Source organism: Protomyctophum bolini (assembly GCF_963924005.1).
Source record: "Protomyctophum bolini genome assembly, chromosome: 9".
NCBI lineage: Eukaryota > Metazoa > Chordata > Actinopteri > Myctophiformes > Myctophidae > Protomyctophum > Protomyctophum bolini.
Genome location: NC_137870.1, coordinates 1768027 through 1789262, shown reverse-complemented (window position 1 = coordinate 1789262; position 21236 = coordinate 1768027). Strand labels below are relative to the sequence as shown.

The window sequence follows — 21236 nt, the reverse complement described above, 5'->3', positions numbered from 1 at the left end:
TTTTGAAAAAAAAAGTTAGCATCGTTTCTCATCATTTTGGAAGATTTGAAAAAAATTACGAAATGACAAAAACGAAAGGTTATAGCCCATGTTTTTTGAAATTTTGAAAAAAAAAGTTAGCCTCGTTTCTCATCATTTTGGACCATGGGCTATAGCCCATATCGTACGGCATACTATAGCGCGCCGTTTTTCATCATTTTTGAAGATTTAAAAAAAATGACGAAATGACAAAAACGAAAGGTTATACCCCATGTTTTTTGAAATTTTGCAAAAAAAAGTTAGCCTCGTTTCTCATCATTTTGGACCATGGGCTATAGCCCATATCGTACGGCATACTATAGCGCGCCGTTTTTCATCATTTTTGAAGATTTGAAAAAAATTACGAAATGACAAAAACGAAAGGTTATAGCCCATGTTTTTTGAAATTTTGAAAAAAAAAGTTAGCCTCGTTTCTCATCATTTTGGACCATGGGCTATAGCCCATATCGTACGGCATTCTATAGCGCGCCGTTTTTCATCATTTTTAAAGATTTGAAAAAAATTACGAAATGACAAAAACGAAAGGTTATAGCCCATGTTTTTTGAAATTTTGAAAAAAAAAGTTAGCCTCGTTTCTCATCATTTTGGACCATGGGCTATAGCCCATATCGTACGGCATTCTATAGCGCGCCGTTTTTCATCATTTTTGAAGATTTGAAAAAAATTACGAAATGACAAAAACGAAAGGTTATAGCCCATGTTTTTTGAAATTTTGAAAAAAAAAGTTAGCCTCGTTTCTCATCATTTTGGACCATGGGCTATAGCCCATATCGTACGGCATACTATAGCGCGCCGTTTTTCATCATTTTTGAAGATTTGAAAAAAATGACGAAATGACAAAAACGAAAGGTTATAGCCCATGTTTTTTGAAATTTTGAAAAAAAAAGTTAGCCTCGTTTCTCATCATTTTGGACCATGGGCTATAGCCCATATCGTACGGCATTCTATAGCGCGCCGTTTTTCGTCATTTTTAAAGATTTGAAAAAAATTACGAAATGACAAAAACGAAAGGTTATAGCCCATGTTTTTTTAAATTTTGAAAAAAAAAGTTAGCCTCGTTTCTCATCATTTTGGACCATGGGCTATAGCCCATATCGTACGGCATACTATAGCGCGCCGTTTTTCATCATTTTTGAAGATTTGAAAAAATGACGAAAACGAAAGTTTATAGCCCATGTTTTTTGAAATTTTGAAAAAAAAAAGTTAGCCTCGTTTCTCATCATTTTGGACCATGGGCTATAGCCCATATCGTACGGCATACTATAGCGCGCCGTTTTTCATCATTTTTGAAGATTTGAAAAAAATGACGAAATGACAAAAACGAAAGGTTATAGCCCATGTTTTTTGAAATTTTGAAAAAAAAAGTTAGCCTCGTTTCTCATCATTTTGGACCATGGGCTATAGCCCATATCGTACGGCATTCTATAGCGCGCCGTTTTTCATCATTTTTGAAGATTTGAAAAAAATTACGAAATGACAAAAACGAAAGGTTATAGCCCATGTTTTTTGAAATTTTGAAAAAAAAAGTTAGCCTCGTTTCTCATCATTTTGGACCATGGGCTATAGCCCATATCGTACGGCATACTATAGCGTGCCGTTTTTCATCATTTTTGAAGATTTGAAAAAAATGACGAAATGACAAAAACGAAAGGTTATAGCCCATGTTTTTTGAAATTTTGAAAAAAAAAGTTAGCCTCGTTTCTCATCATTTTGGACCATGGGCTATAGCCCATATCGTACGGCATTCTATAGCGCGCCGTTTTTCGTCATTTTTAAAGATTTGAAAAAAATTACGAAATGACAAAAACGAAAGGTTATAGCCCATGTTTTTTTAAATTTTGAAAAAAAAAGTTAGCCTCGTTTCTCATCATTTTGGACCATGGGCTATAGCCCATATCGTACGGCATACTATAGCGCGCCGTTTTTCATCATTTTTGAAGATTTGAAAAAATGACGAAAACGAAAGGTTATAGCCCATGTTTTTTGAAATTTTGAAAAAAAAAAGTTAGCCTCGTTTCTCATCATTTTGGACCATGGGCTATAGCCCATATCGTACGGCATACTATAGCGCGCCGTTTTTCATCATTTTTGAAGATTTGAAAAAAATGACGAAATGACAAAAACGAAAGGTTATAGCCCATGTTTTTTGAAATTTTGAAAAAAAAAGTTAGCCTCGTTTCTCATCATTTTGGAAGATTTGAAAAAAATTACGAAATGACAAAAACGAAAGGTTATAGCCCATGTTTTTTGAAATTTTGAAAAAAAAAGTTAGCCTCGTTTCTCATCATTTTGGACCATGGGCTATAGCCCATATCGTACGGCATACTATAGCGCGCCGTTTTTCATCATTTTTGAAGATTTAAAAAAAATGACGAAATGACAAAAACGAAAGGTTATACCCCATGTTTTTTGAAATTTTGCAAAAAAAAGTTAGCCTCGTTTCTCATCATTTTGGACCATGGGCTATAGCCCATATCGTACGGCATACTATAGCGCGCCGTTTTTCATCATTTTTGAAGATTTGAAAAAAATTACGAAATGACAAAAACGAAAGGTTATAGCCCATGTTTTTTGAAATTTTGAAAAAAAAAGTTAGCCTCGTTTCTCATCATTTTGGACCATGGGCTATAGCCCATATCGTACGGCATTCTATAGCGCGCCGTTTTTCATCATTTTTAAAGATTTGAAAAAAATTACGAAATGACAAAAACGAAAGGTTATAGCCCATGTTTTTTGAAATTTTGAAAAAAAAAGTTAGCCTCGTTTCTCATCATTTTGGACCATGGGCTATAGCCCATATCGTACGGCATTCTATAGCGCGCCGTTTTTCATCATTTTTGAAGATTTGAAAAAAATGACGAAATGACAAAAACGAAAGGTTATAGCCCATGTTTTTTGAAATTTTGAAAAAAAAAGTTAGCCTCGTTTCTCATCATTTTGGACCATGGGCTATAGCCCATATCGTACGGCATTCTATAGCGCGCCGTTTTTCGTCATTTTTAAAGATTTGAAAAAAATTACGAAATGACAAAAACGAAAGGTTATAGCCCATGTTTTTTTAAATTTTGAAAAAAAAAGTTAGCCTCGTTTCTCATCATTTTGGACCATGGGCTATAGCCCATATCGTACGGCATACTATAGCGCGCCGTTTTTCATCATTTTTGAAGATTTGAAAAAATGACGAAAACGAAAGGTTATAGCCCATGTTTTTTGAAATTTTGAAAAAAAAAAGTTAGCCTCGTTTCTCATCATTTTGGACCATGGGCTATAGCCCATATCGTACGGCATACTATAGCGCGCCGTTTTTCATCATTTTTGAAGATTTGAAAAAAATGACGAAATGACAAAAACGAAAGGTTATAGCCCATGTTTTTTGAAATTTTGAAAAAAAAAGTTAGCCTCGTTTCTCATCATTTTGGACCGTGGGCTATAGCCCATATCGTACGGCATACTATAGCGCGCCGTTTTTCATCATTTTTGAAGATTTGAAAAAAATGACAACATGACAAAAACGATGGGTTATAGCCCATGTTTTGTGAAATTTTGAAAAAAAAAGTTAGCCTCGTTTCTCATCATTTTGGACCGTGGGCTATAGCCCATATCGTACGGCATACTATAGCGCACAGTTTTTCATCATTTTTGAAGATTTGAAAAAAATGACGAAATGACAAAAACGATGGGTTATAGCCCATGTTTTGTGAAATTTTGAAAAAAAAAGTTAGCCTCGTTTCTCATCATTTTGGACCGTGGGCTATAGCCCATATCGTACGGCATACTATAGCGCGCAGTTTTTCATCATTTTTGAAGATTTGAAAAAAATGACGAAATGACAAAAACGATGGGTTATAGCCCATGTTTTTTGAAATTTTGAAAAAAAAGTTAGCCTCGTTTCTCATCATTTTGGACCGTGGGCTATAGCCCATATCGTACGGCATACTATAGCGCGCAGTTTTTCATCATTTTTGAAGATTTGAAAAAAATGACGAAATGACAAAAACGATGGGTTATAGCCCATGTTTTTTGAAATTTTGAAAAAAAAAGTTAGCCTCGTTTCTCATCATTTTGGACCGTGGGCTATAGCCCATATCGTACGGCATACTATAGCGCGCAGTTTTTCATCATTTTTGAAGATTTGAAAAAAATGACGAAATGACAAAAACGATGGTTTATAGCCCATGTTTTTTGAAATTTTGAAAAAAAAAGTTAGCCTCGTTTCTCATCATTTTGGACCGTGGGCTATAGCCCATATCGTACGGCATACTATAGCGCGCAGTTTTTCATCATTTTTGAAGATTTGAAAAAAATGACAACATGACAAAAACGATGGGTTATAGCCCATGTTTTGTGAAATTTTGGAAAAAAAAAGTTAGCCTCGTTTCTCATCATTTTGGACCGTGGGCTATAGCCCATATCGTACGGCATACTATAGCGTGCAGTTTTTCATCATTTTTGAAAAAAAGTGACGAAATGACAAAAACAATGGGTTATATCCCATGTTTTTTGAAATTTTGAAAAAAAAAGTTAGCCTCGTTTCTCATCATTTTGGACCGTGGGCTATAGCCCATATCGTACGGCATACTATAGCGTGCAGTTTTTCATCATTTTTGAAGATTTGAAAAAAAGTGACGAAATGACAAAAACGATGGGTTATAGCGCATGTTTTTTGAAATTTTGAAAAAAAACGTTAGCCTCGTTTCTCATCATTTTGGACCGTGGGCTATAGCCCATATCGTACGGCATACTATAGCGCGCACAATGAGCAGAAAATGAACCATGTAAATACAACAAATTGAGGGCACCGCAGGGAGTTGAACCCCATTCTGGTAAACCAGGAGTACCACACCAGTGCCATAGTTTTTTGTTTTATAATTTACAGGTCCAAAATCAGTCATTAGTTTAAATTTTGCTAAATATGTTTAACTTACTCTTGCCGACCTCCTGCGGCAAGATAATACAAAGATAGCCTAAACACTCAATTTGAATGATAGCCATGATTATGTCTTTACACAATTGAAAGAAGACTCACACCACAAATACATTAAGGAAAACTCCTCAGACATAAACTAAGACATTTATTTTGTCATGCTCATAAAGTGCTGCAAAGTGCTACAAGTGAAAAGTGCAGCAGAAAACGTTTGGGTCATAGGCCCATCGTCGATGCCTCGCCTACTGACCGGCATGGATGATGAAGTTTTAGCTGTGCAAATGGAAGCATAAATAAATCACATCAATACACACCACATAATGTGATGTTAACTGACGCGATGAAGCTTCACTCGCACATTATAAAAGACATACATCACATCAACCAACATCACATACCTAGCCCTAACCCTACCCTATGTACATTATGTGATGTAGGAGGACATGATGAAGCCTTACTCACAAATGTGAAATGAGACAAGACATAAACACACATCACATACCGGGCCTGTGTTCATAGGTGATGTGGGCTTACATAATGAAGCTTTACTCACAAATTAGATCTGATAATATAGCACCAACAATGGTCTTATGACCTAGATGTTTGCTGCTGCACTTTTCACTTTAAGAACTTTGAGCACTTTATGAACATGAACAAAATAGATTTTCTTGGTCTCTGCCCAAGCAGTTGGCCTTAAGTTTCCGTGGCACAAGTTTGTGTATCTAGTTGTCCCATGTAGGAAACATGGGGCAAAATGTACAATTTATGCCATTTGTGGACGATTGACATAAATGATACGAGGTAGCAGCATTCTTTGCGCCCCAGTATTAGTCAGCAATACTACGAACATTAGTACACAACATACAACAGCAATAAACACAATTCGTATGGCGCAATGCCAACAGACGTGAATAACAAGCTATCCGCAATTGCTGTGAAATATCACCTTTAAAAAACACATGAATGCACATCACATATCGGCCTGTGTTCATATCTGATGTGAACTGACGTGTTGACGCTTTACTGGTAAATTACATGAAACAGCTTCAAGTGAGAAACTGTACACGAGACATGACCCGAGTCACACATACACTAGTGAAGAACTAGTGTCATAGATAGGAAAGAAAGAAATTAGAAATTACAATACAGCAAAATGCGATTAAAAACTCTGACCACAAAAAAATAACTTTATTAAAGCAAAGAATAGAAGGGAGAAAAGATGAAGGTTGGGTAGAAACCTTGTACATCCAAAACAGTTACTTTTCTGGACTAAAAAACTACTGTGATCCAATATTATTAATATAATAATCTGTGTTCCAATGTTATTATTTAGTCACAAGCTCTTGCTGATACTTCACTGGTTCAATATATTAGAAAAACAGAATACTACATAATGTTAAATATTCAATAATGCATTTGCCTCGTGAGATTGGCCATTTGCTACTTGTGTGTGACACTGTAGCATGACCAAGTAAGGAAATTTATTTACTAAAGATTGAACTATGGCGATACAAGGTTTCTGCCCAACAGTCAAGGATAATAAACTACGCTCACTTACCTTCAATATCAGCACTAAACAAAACACACACACCAACCAAGGAAACAAATGACACAGCGGCCATCATTTGCTTCCTCTTGTTAGTTTGCACAGACCTACAGCATAGTAAGCTGTAAACACAGTGTTAAGGGGCTACATGCTACCATAATGACGCAAGACATAAATAACATACCTCCACATCACATTTGTACACGCATAAAACACTAGTGAAGAACTAGGGCAATAGATAGGCAAGAAGAAAGAAATAACCTAAATAAAGCAAAATGCGATTAAAAACTATGACAACAAAAAATAAATAACTTTATTAAATCCAAAGAATAGAGAAGAGAAAGGAGACACAAGAGAACATACATATGTGATGTGGATGTGGACAGACTTTACCCGTAAATTATGTTAAACGATAAATAAATCACATGCCTCAACAAACATCACATAACGGTGATGTGGACTGGCATTATACACACAAATTAAGTGAAACTATACATGGCGCGAAAGACAACCTACGGTATGGTAGCATGTAGCCCACTTAAACAAGCAGCAGGAATCAGACGGTTAACTAACCTTCACTGCTAACAGCAGCCAGCAGTGGCAACAGCATAGAGTTCACCCAGCAGTGGCAACAGCATAGAGTTCACACCTCCAGTCAGCTTCAATTTCTGAAATGGCAGGGGGAAAGAAAATTAGTTGTCGGCCTACAGGATGACATTTTGGAAGTCATAAAAGTCACTGACAGGGCTGTGTCACCTTTATTACACACAGTCTAGAGCTATAATCTGCCTTGTGCAACCATTTATTTTATGAAGACAGCCCTAGTTTCTACTACAGCCACATGTAATCCAGGTACATACCATGTGGGGCCTTCCGTCGCTCGGTTGAAGATGGCCGGTATTAATAGAGCCGCGTAGGTTGTATGGCACAATACGTCCCGAGCACCGTACGCCTCGTAATCTCAGGGAGCGTTCGTTGACACCGTTATTCGTTTCAGCCCAGCCGAGTAGACACTCTATTACCAATACCAGCCATCTCCTGATGACTGCAGCCAAGGTCACCGCATGACACCAAGGTCACATGATCAACCTGTAAGACACAAACATACACCAACATTACTCTTTATCCAGATTTTAAACATTGTAGAAAATACGTCTTTAGGAAATTCTTGCATTTTTCTTTTGCAACCAGATCTTATTTTAATGATGTTTGGGAGACAAAAAACATTTTCCTGGGGTTTTTATGCGTTTAGATATTTTAGTATTTCAAAGAGTCCATGATGTCATGGACACTGGGCTCACTTCCTTCCTGGACTGTTGTCTCAGCAAGACAGCCCTCCCCTATCCACAAGGAGGAGCAGTGGACCAAAGCATTGTGGGAATTGTAGTTCAGGAAGGAAGTGAGCCAGGTGTCCATGACATCATGGAGTCCATAGACACTTTGAAATACTAAAATAACTAAAAACACATAAAAACCCCAGGAAAGTGTTTGTCTCAAAAATCATTCAAATAAGATCTGGCTGCAAAAGGGGTGAAGTGGCCCTTTAAAGTTGCTCTGTATGGTAGAAATTGGCATGTAGATCGGCTACTTTTGTATGCATGTGTACGTTTGTACATTTGAGTTTTCCATCCAGCAGAGACATTTAGTTTAATCTTATGAATGTGTCTGAGCCACAGTTACAACTTGTGTTACCATGATGTACTAAAGTAAAAGGGTATGGCATCAAAATGCACTAACAAAATGCCAAATGTAGCTCATTATGCAGATATGTCCCATTTCAAATGTTTGAAAGAAAACAAATCTGAAAATAGCAGATCTACAATCTCACAATGCATTGTGAGCTTGTAGATAAGCTACTTTCAAATTTCAAAATGTGGTTGTAGCCATAGTGGTAAATAACTGCAATGTAGCTAGGCTGTTTATTTTAATAATCCAAATCGACAAAGTAACTAGCAATTAAGTTTCCAAATAATTGTAGTGTAGTATAAAAGTAGCCTACAACATATTTTCCACAGTAGCCCAACTTCAATAAAATGTAGTGATTAACTTCCCACTGGTTTAGTTTAGCTTGTTTGCTTCTCAAAAAGGACCAACTAATTCCTCATGTTGTCCATTTAGTGTCACAATAAACAACCAACAGTCCTTCTAACAACTCTAATGTTTACACAATAGAGTTAATGGTGGATAAAAACCTTACCTTGCTGCAGCTACGCCCCAAACACACTGCCACTGCACCGCATGCGTCCATTTTAAACCTAGAGTATCCGGATCTGTTGAAACACGTCATTGGAAAGTCCATCGGTCATTGGTTGGTTGGTTCCGTCAGAGTGAATGGACTCATCTCATCCGCTGCAGCTGTGTGTGGATTTACAAGCAGCACACACACACACACACACACACACACACACACACGCACCAGCGAGTGGAAGTAGGCAGCCTGCATGCACTCACAAACGTGTTATATTAAATTAAATTAACATCATGAATGTTGTGTTCTTATGTCCTTACTGAATTGAATCATATACATAAGATTGTCTTTCTGGTTTCTTTATTATCATGACCGCTCCTGTCGACTTGGCGGTCTCAATCATAACATCCTGTTACATCACCTTTGGTGTCCCTATACATTTATGTTACCTGTCGTTACCTGCTTGCTTCCTGGTCATGTGACTTCAGTAACCAATACACGACAATGAATATAAATTATAAACGGTTTATTGATTAAAGAACCCTGAAAGAAGAGATGTATAAACATAGCCTACTCTGTTGTAAAGTATAGGAAGTAAAACAAGTATAGGAAGTATACATGAATAGATAAATAGACAGACAGACAGACAGACAGACAGACAGACGGACGGACGGACAGACAGACAGATCTAGAATGGTTTGGACATACAGCTAATTAATGATACATGTGATTGTTCTTTATAGCAATTTTATGTTTAATGCATTTTTATTTTATTTATTCATTCATAATTATTTGAATAAATTGTCACCTTTTACTTTTAAATGATTTGTAGTTTTTGAGCATTTTAACTTAAACGCCCAATGCATATATTTTGCCAATGGCAATAGCACAAACTTCGGCACGCTACTAGTCCTATACATACATACACCTCGTTTCTCATCATTTTGGACCATGGGCTATAGCCCATATCGTACGGCATACTATAGCGCGCCGTTTTTCATCATTTTTGAGGATTTGAAAAAAAAGAAAAAATGACAAAAACGATGGGTTATAGCCCATGTTTTTTGAAATTTTGAAAAAAAAAGTTAGCCTCGTTTCTCATCATTTTGGACCATGGGCTATAGCCCATATCGTACGGCATACTATAGCGCGCCGTTTTTCATCATTTTTGAGGATTTGAAAAAAAAGAAAAAATGACAAAAACGATGGGTTATAGCCCATGTTTTTTGAAATTTTGAAAAAAAAAGTTAGCCTCGTTTCTCATCATTTTGGACCGTGGGCTATAGCCCATATCGTACGGCATACTATAGCGCGCCGTTTTTCATAATTTTTGAAGATTTGAAAAAAATGACGAAATGACAAAAACGATGGGTTATAGCCCATGTTTTTTGAAATTTTGAAAAAAAAAGTTAGCCTCGTTTCTCATCATTTTGGACCATGGGCTATAGCCCATATCGTACGGCATACTATAGCGCGCAGTTTTTCATCATTTATTGACCTCTTCCTTCCTTCCTTCCTAGGTGTTCACAAAATACATTATTATTATGCAATCATGTTTTTTTATTATTAACTCCCAAAGTACACAGAATCACGGTTCATTTTCATTCAGCTCAGTTGAGAATTTAAACACATTTTTCCATAATTCACTCATTATCACAATTTATTGCTGTCAATTAGCTGTGATTACCTTCCATTACAAATAGACTTTAGGAGTCAATTCCCTGTGCGATGACTTCTCTCTGCCACCAGGGGGCAGAAATAACCTTTATTTTTTTACTGCTGAATGCCAAATTCTTCACTTGGTGCTTTAAAGCGCCTTTGAGTGTTTGTTTTGAAAAACGCTTCATATAAACCGTTCATAAAAATGTGATTATAATTATATTATAATTACAATTTACTGACAAATAGAGCAGTTTAAATGCAGGGGTCAATATTTTTCAAAAAGGGTGCATAATCTCTCGCAAACGTCCCCCATATTTTGTAACTTTCCCCCAATTTCACCCGATAAAAGTCACATAAAAACCTGCATATTTCATCGCAAAATCGTACAGGGGATCTACAAGCTCACAACATGTTGCGACACGACGCATTGTGAACTTGTAGATCGGGTATTTTCAGCACGCAAAACAAGGGTAAAATCAGGCATTATACACCACGCCACCAAGATACATTTTTAGTTGGCATTTTAGTCGACTAAATGGATTTAGTCGAGTAAATTCTTACAATACCAGAAGACTTATTGCAATACTTTACTCGAAGTCAATTTTGAATTCCGGACAATTTGTTTAACTTGTAACGGACAATTTCCACATTGCAGTATCGATACTTTTACTTTAACACATTTTGGGGCGGGAACCCCTTTTGGTGTTAGCATCATGTTATGCTTTAGCTATTGAAAAATAGCAGATCTACAAGCTCATAGCGCGACCACCGAGTGGCGCGCTACGAGCTTGTAGGTCTGCTATTTTTGAAAAATCGAAGAACGACTGACACATAGAAACATAGCGTTTTCAGAAAACTGTCAGGATGTAGAAGACATTTATAGAATCTGATCTCAGGTCAGAATGGCTTAAGTTTAGCATTTGAGTATACTTGTGGCCCCACCACTGGTTGCGGGTTCGACCCCCCCTCCCTCGTCAGTGCTGGTAGGGCCTCGGCCCCTGCAGCTTGAGCAGGTCGCTGGACGTGAGGTGGCTGCCGGTGCGAGTCCCCGGCTCCCCCCTCCTCCCCCCTCCTCCTCCCATAGGGGTCCCCATCAGGGACTCCATGGGGCTGAGGGGCCGGCGTGGTGGGGGCCCCGCCTCCACCCTGGGGCTCAGGGACGCCCCGGACTCGAACCTGTGGAGCGAGAGAGAGAGGGGGAAGAGAGAGAGAGAGAGAGAGAGAGAAAGAGAGAGAGGGGGAGGTGGGGGAGAGTGAATAATTGAATTGAATTGAATTCAACTTCAAAGAACTTTATTTTTCCTTTCGGAAACTTCTTTTGTGCAGTGGTAAAGACAACAGAGATCACAGTACACACAAACACAGATACTATATAAAGATCATAAAAACGACTTTTTAAGAGGAACTACTTAAAAGCATAATATTTTAAAAATCTGTTCTATAAGTACTAATAATAATTAAAAATCTAAAATCTTGGTCTGAGAGGAGCTGCTCTAGAATTGAATTGTGAGGCACTTCATTGATGTTCAAATAAGCTAGCGTTCTGCATTCGTCCACTGCTTCGTGTCATGTGTGCGTGTGTGTGCCCGTGCGTGCGCGTGCGTGTGCATGTGCGTGTGCGCGCGTGTGTGTGTGTGTGTGTGTGTGTGTGTGTGTGTGTATGTGTGTGTGTGTGTGTGTGTGTGTGTGTGTGTGTGTGTGTGTGTGTATGTGTGTGTGTGTGTGTGCCGGCCGGTCGGTCGGTCAGTCAGTCTACCTGGACGGTGGAACCTCAGAGCTGACGGACATCTTCAACACGGGCTTAGAAGGCAGAGACATGGAGGAGATGACGACGGGGGCCCTGCCCCCCCCGCCGGGGGCGCTGCGCCCGCCACCACCCAGGCAGCTCTCACCACCACCACCACCACCACCAGGGGGCGACGGGGAACACTCCAGCTTTGGATCCCTGCTCACAGAAAAGGAGGGAAAAAAAGGAAATCACACGACTGCGGCGCCCCGGCCGCTGCACACAATCGTCCGCCGTTTGTTTTTAACTGCTCTAAAACAAACAGCAAAAGTCCATAGACTTTGGCTGCCACATGACGTCACGTTTAGTGCTCTAAACCAGGTGTTCCCAAACTTTTTTGGACCAGGTACCCCTTTTGGGGTAGATATTTTTCCAGGTACCCCCTCATCCTCGCAACACGGATAACAATATATTTACAACCACAAGCAGTGTTTCCTGCAGGAAAAAGCTTTGGCATGGTGCTGGGCACAGGCCGCAATTTTGATTAATTCATTAATTTGATTCATTAATTAATAAGATTAATACATTAGGATTAATTTGTATTATTGCTCTTGTATTGCTATTGGAGACACTGGGGGGACACTGGGGGACACTGGGCAGGCACTGAGGAGGCACTGGGGAGACACTGGGGAGGCACTCAGGGGCACACTGGGGAGGCATTGGGGAGGCACTCAGGGGGACACTGGGGAGGCACTCAGGGTGACACTGTCTAAATGTATACGTCTAAATGTAGACGTCTAAATGTAGACGTCTAAATGTGTACGTCTAAATGTAGACGTCTAAATGTATACGTTTAAATGTAGACGTCTAAATGTGTACGTCTAAATGTAGACGTCTAAATGTATACGTTTAAATGTAGACGTCTAAATGTGTACGTCTAAATGTAGACGTCTAAATGTAGACAGACGTCTAAATGTAGACGTCTAAATGTAGACGTCTAAATGTGTACGTCTTCTCTTATGGGGGTCCCTGGCATATCTTTTCAAATGGGGGTCCACAGGCTAAGTAGTGTCAATTTGGGGGTCCTTGACATGAAAAAGTTTGGGAACCACTGCTTTAAACACTTTAGCACTTTATGAACATGAACAAAATAGATGGGTCCCCCCTGGAACTCCCTCAGGTACCCCTGGGGGTCCCCGGACCCCACTTTGGGAACCTCTGCTCTAAACAGCCGTTATAAGTCCATAGACTTTGGCTGCCACATCAACGCAATTTCAAAATCCAGACCTTGGAGGGGATGGCGGCAAGTGTCTCGTGACGAAAATCTAAAATCCAATGATAGCAATCAAAGTAGCAATTATCCTACGTTCTCTAATTGTGTAGACGTCTTGTTTAGGCTTAAATTGCAAACAATGCAGATGTTTTAATAATAATTTAACTCTTGAGTGTAATGGACCTGTATGGGGTTAAAGATCTATTCTACAACAGGTCGTTTCGAGGAAGCAATCTGATTGGTTGAAACGGCTTCTAGCCGTGGGTTTAAACCAGCACCGTTCACCACCTAATCAAAACAAAGAATTCAGCTGCTCTGTTCTCCCAGAGCGCTAGCAAACTCGGTGGCTAGGCTAGCTAGTTTCTTGGGACATTTGTGGTCGTAGTGACTACATCTGTCATTAAAAAAATATTTTTTTTCAGCGATTTTCTTAGTTTTAAGGGTAACTGTTAAGGGTAAGAATTGCAATATTACACCCGAGGGTGTGGTTTAACGTGATTATTGCCACTTCAGTGATGCTTGCGGAACTCTACTTCGTCTCGTTCTCCTGAGCGCATCACTGTCGTGGCAATAATCACGTTAACCCACACCCTCTCGTGTAATCTTGCTTAAATAGCCCACAACATTTAAAAACAAATCCAAACTAAACAGAAATGTGAAAACCAAAAAAAAAAAACAATATCACAACCAATATAAAACGTAAAATTAACGAAGAATTCACCTTGATTTCGGCTCCTTGGCTCCGCCACAGCTCTCATCTCCACCAGAGGGCAGCAGTGATCTGGGCTCTCTGCCGCCACAGCTCTCACCGCCACCAGAGGGCAGCAGTGATCTCTCACCGCCACCAGAGGGCAGCAGTGATCTGGGCTCTCTGCCGCCACAGCTGTCATCGCCACCAGAGGGCAGCAGTGGACACACCGGCTTCAGATCGCAGCTCTTCTGTCCTCCTGGACAATCCTCCTGTTGAGAGGATGTGATTGAAAAGAAAAATACAAAAATACAAAATAAGTGGTCAAAGTTGTGTTTGGCGGTGGGTTTTTAAGACCGCCACCACCACCATTGAACTCAACAACGCCAATGGTCAAATCAAGGTAAAAAATAATATAATACTACCTGATGATCATGTTTTAGCCCATTCTGACCTGAGATCAGATTACAAAAAAAGTCTTCTACATCCTGACAGTTTTCTGAAAAGCTATGTTTCTATGTCAGTCGTTCTTCCATTTAAAAAAAAAATAGCAGACCTACACATGGATGATCATTTCTAAATCCGGGTGTGAAACAACAGGTCTAAGTTTGGCGATATTGCGAAGGTGGGAAAAACAGACACTGGACACAGACTTGACATGCTTATCCAGAAGCATGGCCTGGTCAAGGATCATTCCTAAGTTTCTATAGGGTTGGAGCAAATGTTAGATCTTAGTGACCCGGGGTGGTTGGAAACATCTGCAGCGACTTCATCTGTGGCAACAATTGAAACTTGGGTTTTTTCTGCATTTAGTTGCAACAAATTGCTGGCCATCCAGTTTTTGATGGCCACTAGACATTCATGGAGTGTGTTGATTATGCCGATCTTATCTGGCTTGAATGAGCAGTAAAACGGAATGTCGTCCGCATAGCAGTGATAGGAGATACGCTCAAAGCTGCTTATTATTCATCACTAACATCCGGCCGTGTTCCATCTAATTAAAAAAGGGCAATCATTCGATACGCTGGTGTGCCTTCAGGTCACCTATTTGACTGAAACGCTTATCACAATGTTTACAACAGAATGGTTTTTCTCCCGTGTGGACACGCTGGTGGCTCTTGAGATTGCCTAACTGATTGAAGCTCTTGTCACAGTGCTTACAGACGAAAGGCCTCTCCCCTGTGTGGATATGCTGGTGTGTCTTAAGGCTATGTAACATTGTGAAACTCTTTCCACACTGTTTACAACAGAAGGGTTTTCTCCAGTGTGGACACGCTGGTGTGTCTTGAGGCCTCGTAACTTACTAAAACTCTTGTCACACTGTTTACAGTTGAAAGGACTCTCTCCTGTGTGGATACCTTGGTGTGTCTTGAGGTCACCTATGTGACTGAAACTCTTGTCACACTCTTTACAGCTGAACGTTTTTTCTCCAGTGTGTATACGCTGGTGTCTCTTCAGGGAACCCATCTCACTAAAACTCTTGTCACACTGTTTACAACAGAAGGGTTGTTCTCCAGTGTGGATACGCTGGTGGCTCTTGAGATGGCCTACCCGATTGAAACTCTTACCACACTGTTTACAACAGAAGGGTTTTTCTCCAGTGTGGACACGCTGGTGTGTCCTGAGGTCACCTAACCGACTAAAACTCTTGTCACAGTGTTTACAGACGAAAGGCTTCTCCCCTGTGTGGATACGCTGGTGTGTCTTGAGGCTATCTAACAGAGAGAAACTCTTGTCACACTCTTTACAACAGAAGGGTTTTTCTCCCGTGTGGATACGCTGGTGTGTCTTGAGGCTATTAAACACAGAGAAACTCTTTCCACACTGTTTACAACAGAAGGGTTTTTCTCCCGTGTGGATACGCTGGTGTCTCTTCAGGGAACCCATCAAACTAAAACTCTTGTCACACTGTTTACAACAGAAGGGTTTTTCTCCAGTGTGGATACGCTGGTGTGCCTTCAGGTGACCTATCCGACTGAAACTCTTGTCACACTGTTTACAACAGAAGGGTTTTTCTCCAGTGTGGATACGCTGGTGATTCGTCAGGTTACCTATCTGACTGAAACTCTTCTCACACCGTTTACAGACGTGAGTTTTCATTCCTGTAGAAGTCATCTGACGTGTCTTCACTTCTCCTGGTGGAGTCAAAGTCTCGGTAAACAGTTGATGACTGTACAATCTAGGTTCATCTACGTCTCCTTGTTCCCGGCTGGTTATTACAACGCTGGTGATTTGCTGACGGGATTCCGAGGGGATCGGCGGTCCCTTTCTGGGCACTTGGTGGTAGAGGTCGTCGTGGCTCGATCTGTATGTACAACCAGAACGGGGGACCTTAGCCTGGGAAGATTGAGACTCCTTCCTGGAGTGGTGGTTCATCATCTACACATGGACCGTGGTGGCGCTGTGGGTTCTGTCGGGGAACGGACAAATCTTCTCTCTCTGTCTCCCTATTATCCTCTCTTCTGACTCCTATTGGTCACTTTATGTATCCTCTCTTTGACTCCCTTTAATATGTGTTCTATCTGCTTCTCTCACAGAACTGAGTAAAGCCAGCTAAAAAGGGGGTGTGTCCTGGTCTCTGTGGAATGAAGTGGAATTGATTTATTTTCTTTGAATAATTATAATACTGAGCAGAGTTCTGATCTGACCTCACTCACAACACACAACCGGTTGCCGTGCATGTCTGACTACACCGATGTGCGCATGCAGGCCACCGCCCACTCCATATTTGGGCAATAATGACGTCATCAATATGATATCTCTATTTCTGTTTTGCGTATAGCTTTTTTTCCTTTTTGGGCTTGACCCTCTCTTATAACTGCTTGCAGCTATATTTTTGATTGTTTCCACAAAAGGAAAGAAAAGGAGGGGGGGGGGGGGGGGGGCAGGTGGATAAAAAAAATCACTGAACTGAGCGGTGCAGGCTGCTCAAAAACACCTCTGGCTGGCTGCCAGCGGTATTGCCTCTAGCGACTGGTAAGCTACTACACGGTAGATATTATTAGCGAGACCATTCTGAATCAATTTTAAAAAATAACTCTTATCACATCAATCACGTCAAGGGCAGGAATCGACATTAGGAAAAAAATCACGTCATTGGCAGTCAAAGGGTTTTAACGTCCATAGGCTTTGTATGTCATCATAACTACCCTTAACAAAAAATAAAATCTATAGACTTGGCTGGCCTATGATGCAATTTCTAGCGCCTCTCAAACATGTTGTCATTTCTGATCCCTCCCCCCTTTTGTCGTTTTTCAACTTTGACCTTCACTGACATACCGTCACAGTCGACTTGCACACATCACGCTGGTGTGCCTTGAGGCTGCTTGACACAGTAAAACTCTTGTCACACTGTTTACAACAGAAGGGTTTTTCTCCAGTGTGGATACGCTGGTGGCTCTTGAGATTGCCTAACGTAGTGAAGCTCTTGTCACAGTGTTTACAGACGAAAGGCCTCTCCCCTGTGTGGATACGCTGGTGTTTCTTGAGGCTATCTAACATTGTGAAACTCTTTCCACACTCTTTACAACAGAAGGGTTTTTCTCCCGTGTGGATACGCTGGTGTCTCTTCAGGGAACCAATCACACTAAAACTCTTGTCACACTGTTTACAACAGAAGGGTTGTTCTCCAGTGTGGATACGCTGGTGTGCCTTCAGGTGACCTAACTGACTGAAACTCTTGTCACACTGTTTACAACAGAAGGGTTTTTCTCCAGTGTGGATACGTTGGTGTGTCTTGAGGTCACATATGTGACTGAAACTCTTGTCACACTGTTTACAGCTGAACGTTTTTTCTCCAGTGTGTATACGCTGGTGGCTCTTGAGATGGCCTACCCGATTGAAACTCTTTCCACACTGTTTACAACAGAAGGGTTTTTCTCCAGTGTGGATACGCTGGTGTGTCTTGAGGCTATCTAACACAGAGAAACTCTTTCCACACTGTTTACAACAGAAGGGTTTTTCTCCCGTGTGGATACGCTGGTGTCTCTTCAGGGAACCCATCTCACTAAAACTCTTGTCACACCGTTTACAACAGAAGGGTTTTTCTCCAGTGTGGATACGCTGGTGTGCCTTCAGGTGACCTATCTGACTGAAACTCTTGTCACACTGTTTACAACAGAAGGGTTTTTCTCCAGTGTGGATACGCTGGTGTTTCGTCAGGTTACCTATCTGACTGAAACTCTTCTCACACCGTTTACAGACGTGAGTTTTCATTCCTGCATAGGTCATCTGACGTGTCTTCACTTCTCCTGGTGGAGTCAAAGTCTCGGTAAACAGTTGATGACTGTACAGTCTAGGTTCATCTACGTCTCCTTGTTCCCGGCTGGTTATTACAACGCTGGTGATTTGCTGACGGGATTCCGAGGGGATCGGCGGTCCCTTTCTGGGCACTTGGCGGTTAGAGGTCGTCGTGGCTCGATCTGTATGTACAACCAGAACGGGGGACCTTAATTAGCCTGGGAAGATTGAGACTCCTTCCTGGAGTGGTGGTTCATCATCTACACATACATGGACCGTGGTGGCGCTGTGGGTTCCGTCGGGGGATGGACAAGTTGTCCTCACTCTTCTGTCTCCTTATGGACAATCTATTTATCCTCTCTCCCTTTGACTCCCTTTGTTTTCCTACCTCCTTCTTTCACAACACTGCGTAGAGACAACGGAAACTCCTGGTCTCTGTGGAATGAATTTTATTATAATACTGAGTTCTGAGTTCTGATCCGACCTCACTCTCAACAACACAACCGGTTGTCGTGCATACAGGCCGCCGCCCCCACGCCATATTTGGGCAAGAATGACGTCATCAATATGATATCTTTAATTCTATTTTGCGTATAGCTTTTTTTTCTTTTTGGGCTCGTAGGTCTGCGATTTTTGAAAAATCGAAGAACGACTGACATGGAAACATGGCTTTTTCAGAAAACTGTCAGGATGTAGAAGATTTTTTTTAAATCTGATCTTAGGTCAGAATGGGTTAAAACATGATCATCAGGTTAGTATAATTTTATTTTTACCTTGATTTGCAAGTGGTGGTGGTGGTGGTGGCGGTCAATGAGTTTTTAAAAATCCACCGCCAAACACAACTTTGACCGCTTATTTTGTATTAAAATAATACTACCTGATGATCATGTTTTAGGGCACAAAAACAACACTCCCATTACACCTATAAAGACAGACAGATTTAAAGCACAGGCCAATGGATACTTATTCACTCTGGATTTTAGTCTTTTTTTGTTTTTGAGGGGCACTATAGCCCCTCCTCCTATGCCCAGCTTTGTGTGGGCGTGTGGACAACAGCGATGATTTGATTGGCTGAACACGTAATTGAGATGATTTGATTGGCTGAGCAAATGTGTTTATGTATTGAGGACATTAAAAAAGTGAGGGCAGAAATGTGAGGACGTATGATGATAAGTGCGCCCCTCACTTCACACGGGTGTGATTTATTTAATTATCTGTGTGGTTATTCATGTCTACACCGTTTTGCCTCATTCACCGTCTTTATTGATATTATTTTAATGCTTTGTTTTATGCTTTTGCTTTATTTGCTCTGTAAAGCAATTTGAGCTGCATGTCATGAAAAGGAAAGGTACTATGTTTACCCAGGGTAACTGGACTAAGGAAAGGAAAGGTACTATGTTTACCCTGCAGGGTAACTGGACTAAGCTCAATAACTTGTTTACAGCCAGGCCCTGCTCATAGAACATTTCATGGTAGGGGTTCAATGCCTTGCTCAAGGGCACTTCAGCGGTGGTAATTTTAACGTGCCGGTCCGGGTATACGAACTATAGCGACCTTCCGATATCAAGACCGCTCCGCAAACCGTTCGGCCACCGCTGCCCCAAAAGGTAGGTACTATACCTACAGAACAAATAAAGCCTTGTTGTTATTGTTGTTGTTGTTGTTATTATTACCTTGTCCTTGGACGGCCCCTCCCCTTCAGATCCACTGCAGCTCTGCTGGCACACAATTCATGTTGTTTATTTTAAAATCCACAGGTTCATGTACTTTGTATTTGCATTGTAATCCCCCATAGGGGGGGGTTTTAGATCGCCTCATATAAGAACTGTGTTTTAAAAATAAACATGTCACCCCGGCCGCTTCACTCATATGGATATGAAGAATCAACTGACGTGAGAGAAAACGCTATTGCTACTGCTACTGAATTAGTTACATTTTCGCTAGAAGCAGACTGTATCATATATGAATGACTGACTGTTGCAAACAATGCAGAGACACCTCCCTGACAATATAACGATACCGAGACACCTCCCTGACAATATAACGATACAGAGACACCTCCCTGACAATATAACGATACAGAGACACCTCCCTGACAATATAACTATACAGAGACACCTCCCTGACAATATAACGATACAGAGACACCTCCCTGACAATATAACGATGCAGAGACAACCTCCCTGACAATATAACGATGCAGAGACATCGGCCTCAGGGTTAATGGGTTAACAATGCTGTATACTTTGGCTATTCAGAAACCTTGGAGGTAAAAAAAAGGTTTTAGTGGGCGCCATTTTACTATTTGTAATAAAAATAAAAAATCACCTTTTTTTTTTTCTTCTTGTCTCGTCCACAGGAAGTGTCGGTACCGGAACCCGAGTCCTGAAAACACACAATGTGTCAAAACTGTCAATCATTTCTGTCATTTTATCACAACATCATCAAATGTTTAGACACATTGTTGGGTTAATTGCTGGGCGATCCAGTGGACAGAAGATGGACGGGAAACCAGACGACTTGTTTAAGGCAGGGGTGCCCATTACGTCGATCGCGGTCGACCAGTCGATCGCAAGCGCTGCGCAAGTAGACCGCTTGGCCCTGACATGAAAAAATAAAAATAAAACAATCCTCGAGTTGCCTCGGGCAGGCGGCGGCGGCTTTAAAACCCCCCACAATGCAGTGCCTTGTTTTCAAGTGTGGGGAACGCTCTATGGGGGAACGTCGGGTCTGTTCTGTCTGTTCAAACACATTAAAAGGATATCTATCCATCATTGTTCATATAGCAAGATGCGCGCGGCAAAGAAGCCTAAAACATATCACTTCCATGCAGAGTGGGAAGAAGATAATTTTTTCACGATGTCACATTCCAAGTCCAACTGCGTTTGCCTTACTCGAGCCCAAAGCCCATCGCTACATTCATGTGCTTCCCATTCAGAAGCTGATGTTGA

At 40.8% G+C, this 21236-nt stretch overlaps 1 protein-coding gene across 4 annotated transcripts in view; it reads right to left on the bottom strand.

Annotated features, from left to right (window-relative positions):
- Nucleotides 1-11222: 11222 nt before the first annotated feature.
- The window catches only part of LOC308321639 (uncharacterized protein), a 48225-nt gene continuing 38211 nt past the window's right edge, over nucleotides 11223-21236 (bottom strand). For 3 of the 4 annotated variants that reach the window (XM_080772647.1, XM_080772644.1, XM_080772646.1), the window contains 5 exons: nucleotides 20614-20670; nucleotides 19959-20003; nucleotides 14080-14318; nucleotides 12116-12304; nucleotides 11223-11535 (listed from right to left, as the gene is read on the bottom strand). In XM_080772647.1, coding sequence (XP_080628773.1) covers nucleotides 11334-11535; nucleotides 12116-12304; nucleotides 14080-14318; nucleotides 19959-20003; nucleotides 20614-20670 — 732 coding nt within the window. In that variant the 3' untranslated portion in view covers nucleotides 11223-11333. The remainder of the gene's footprint in view (nucleotides 11536-12115; nucleotides 12305-14079; nucleotides 14319-19958; nucleotides 20004-20613; nucleotides 20671-21236) is intronic. The other variant, XM_080772645.1, reaches the window with a different exon arrangement.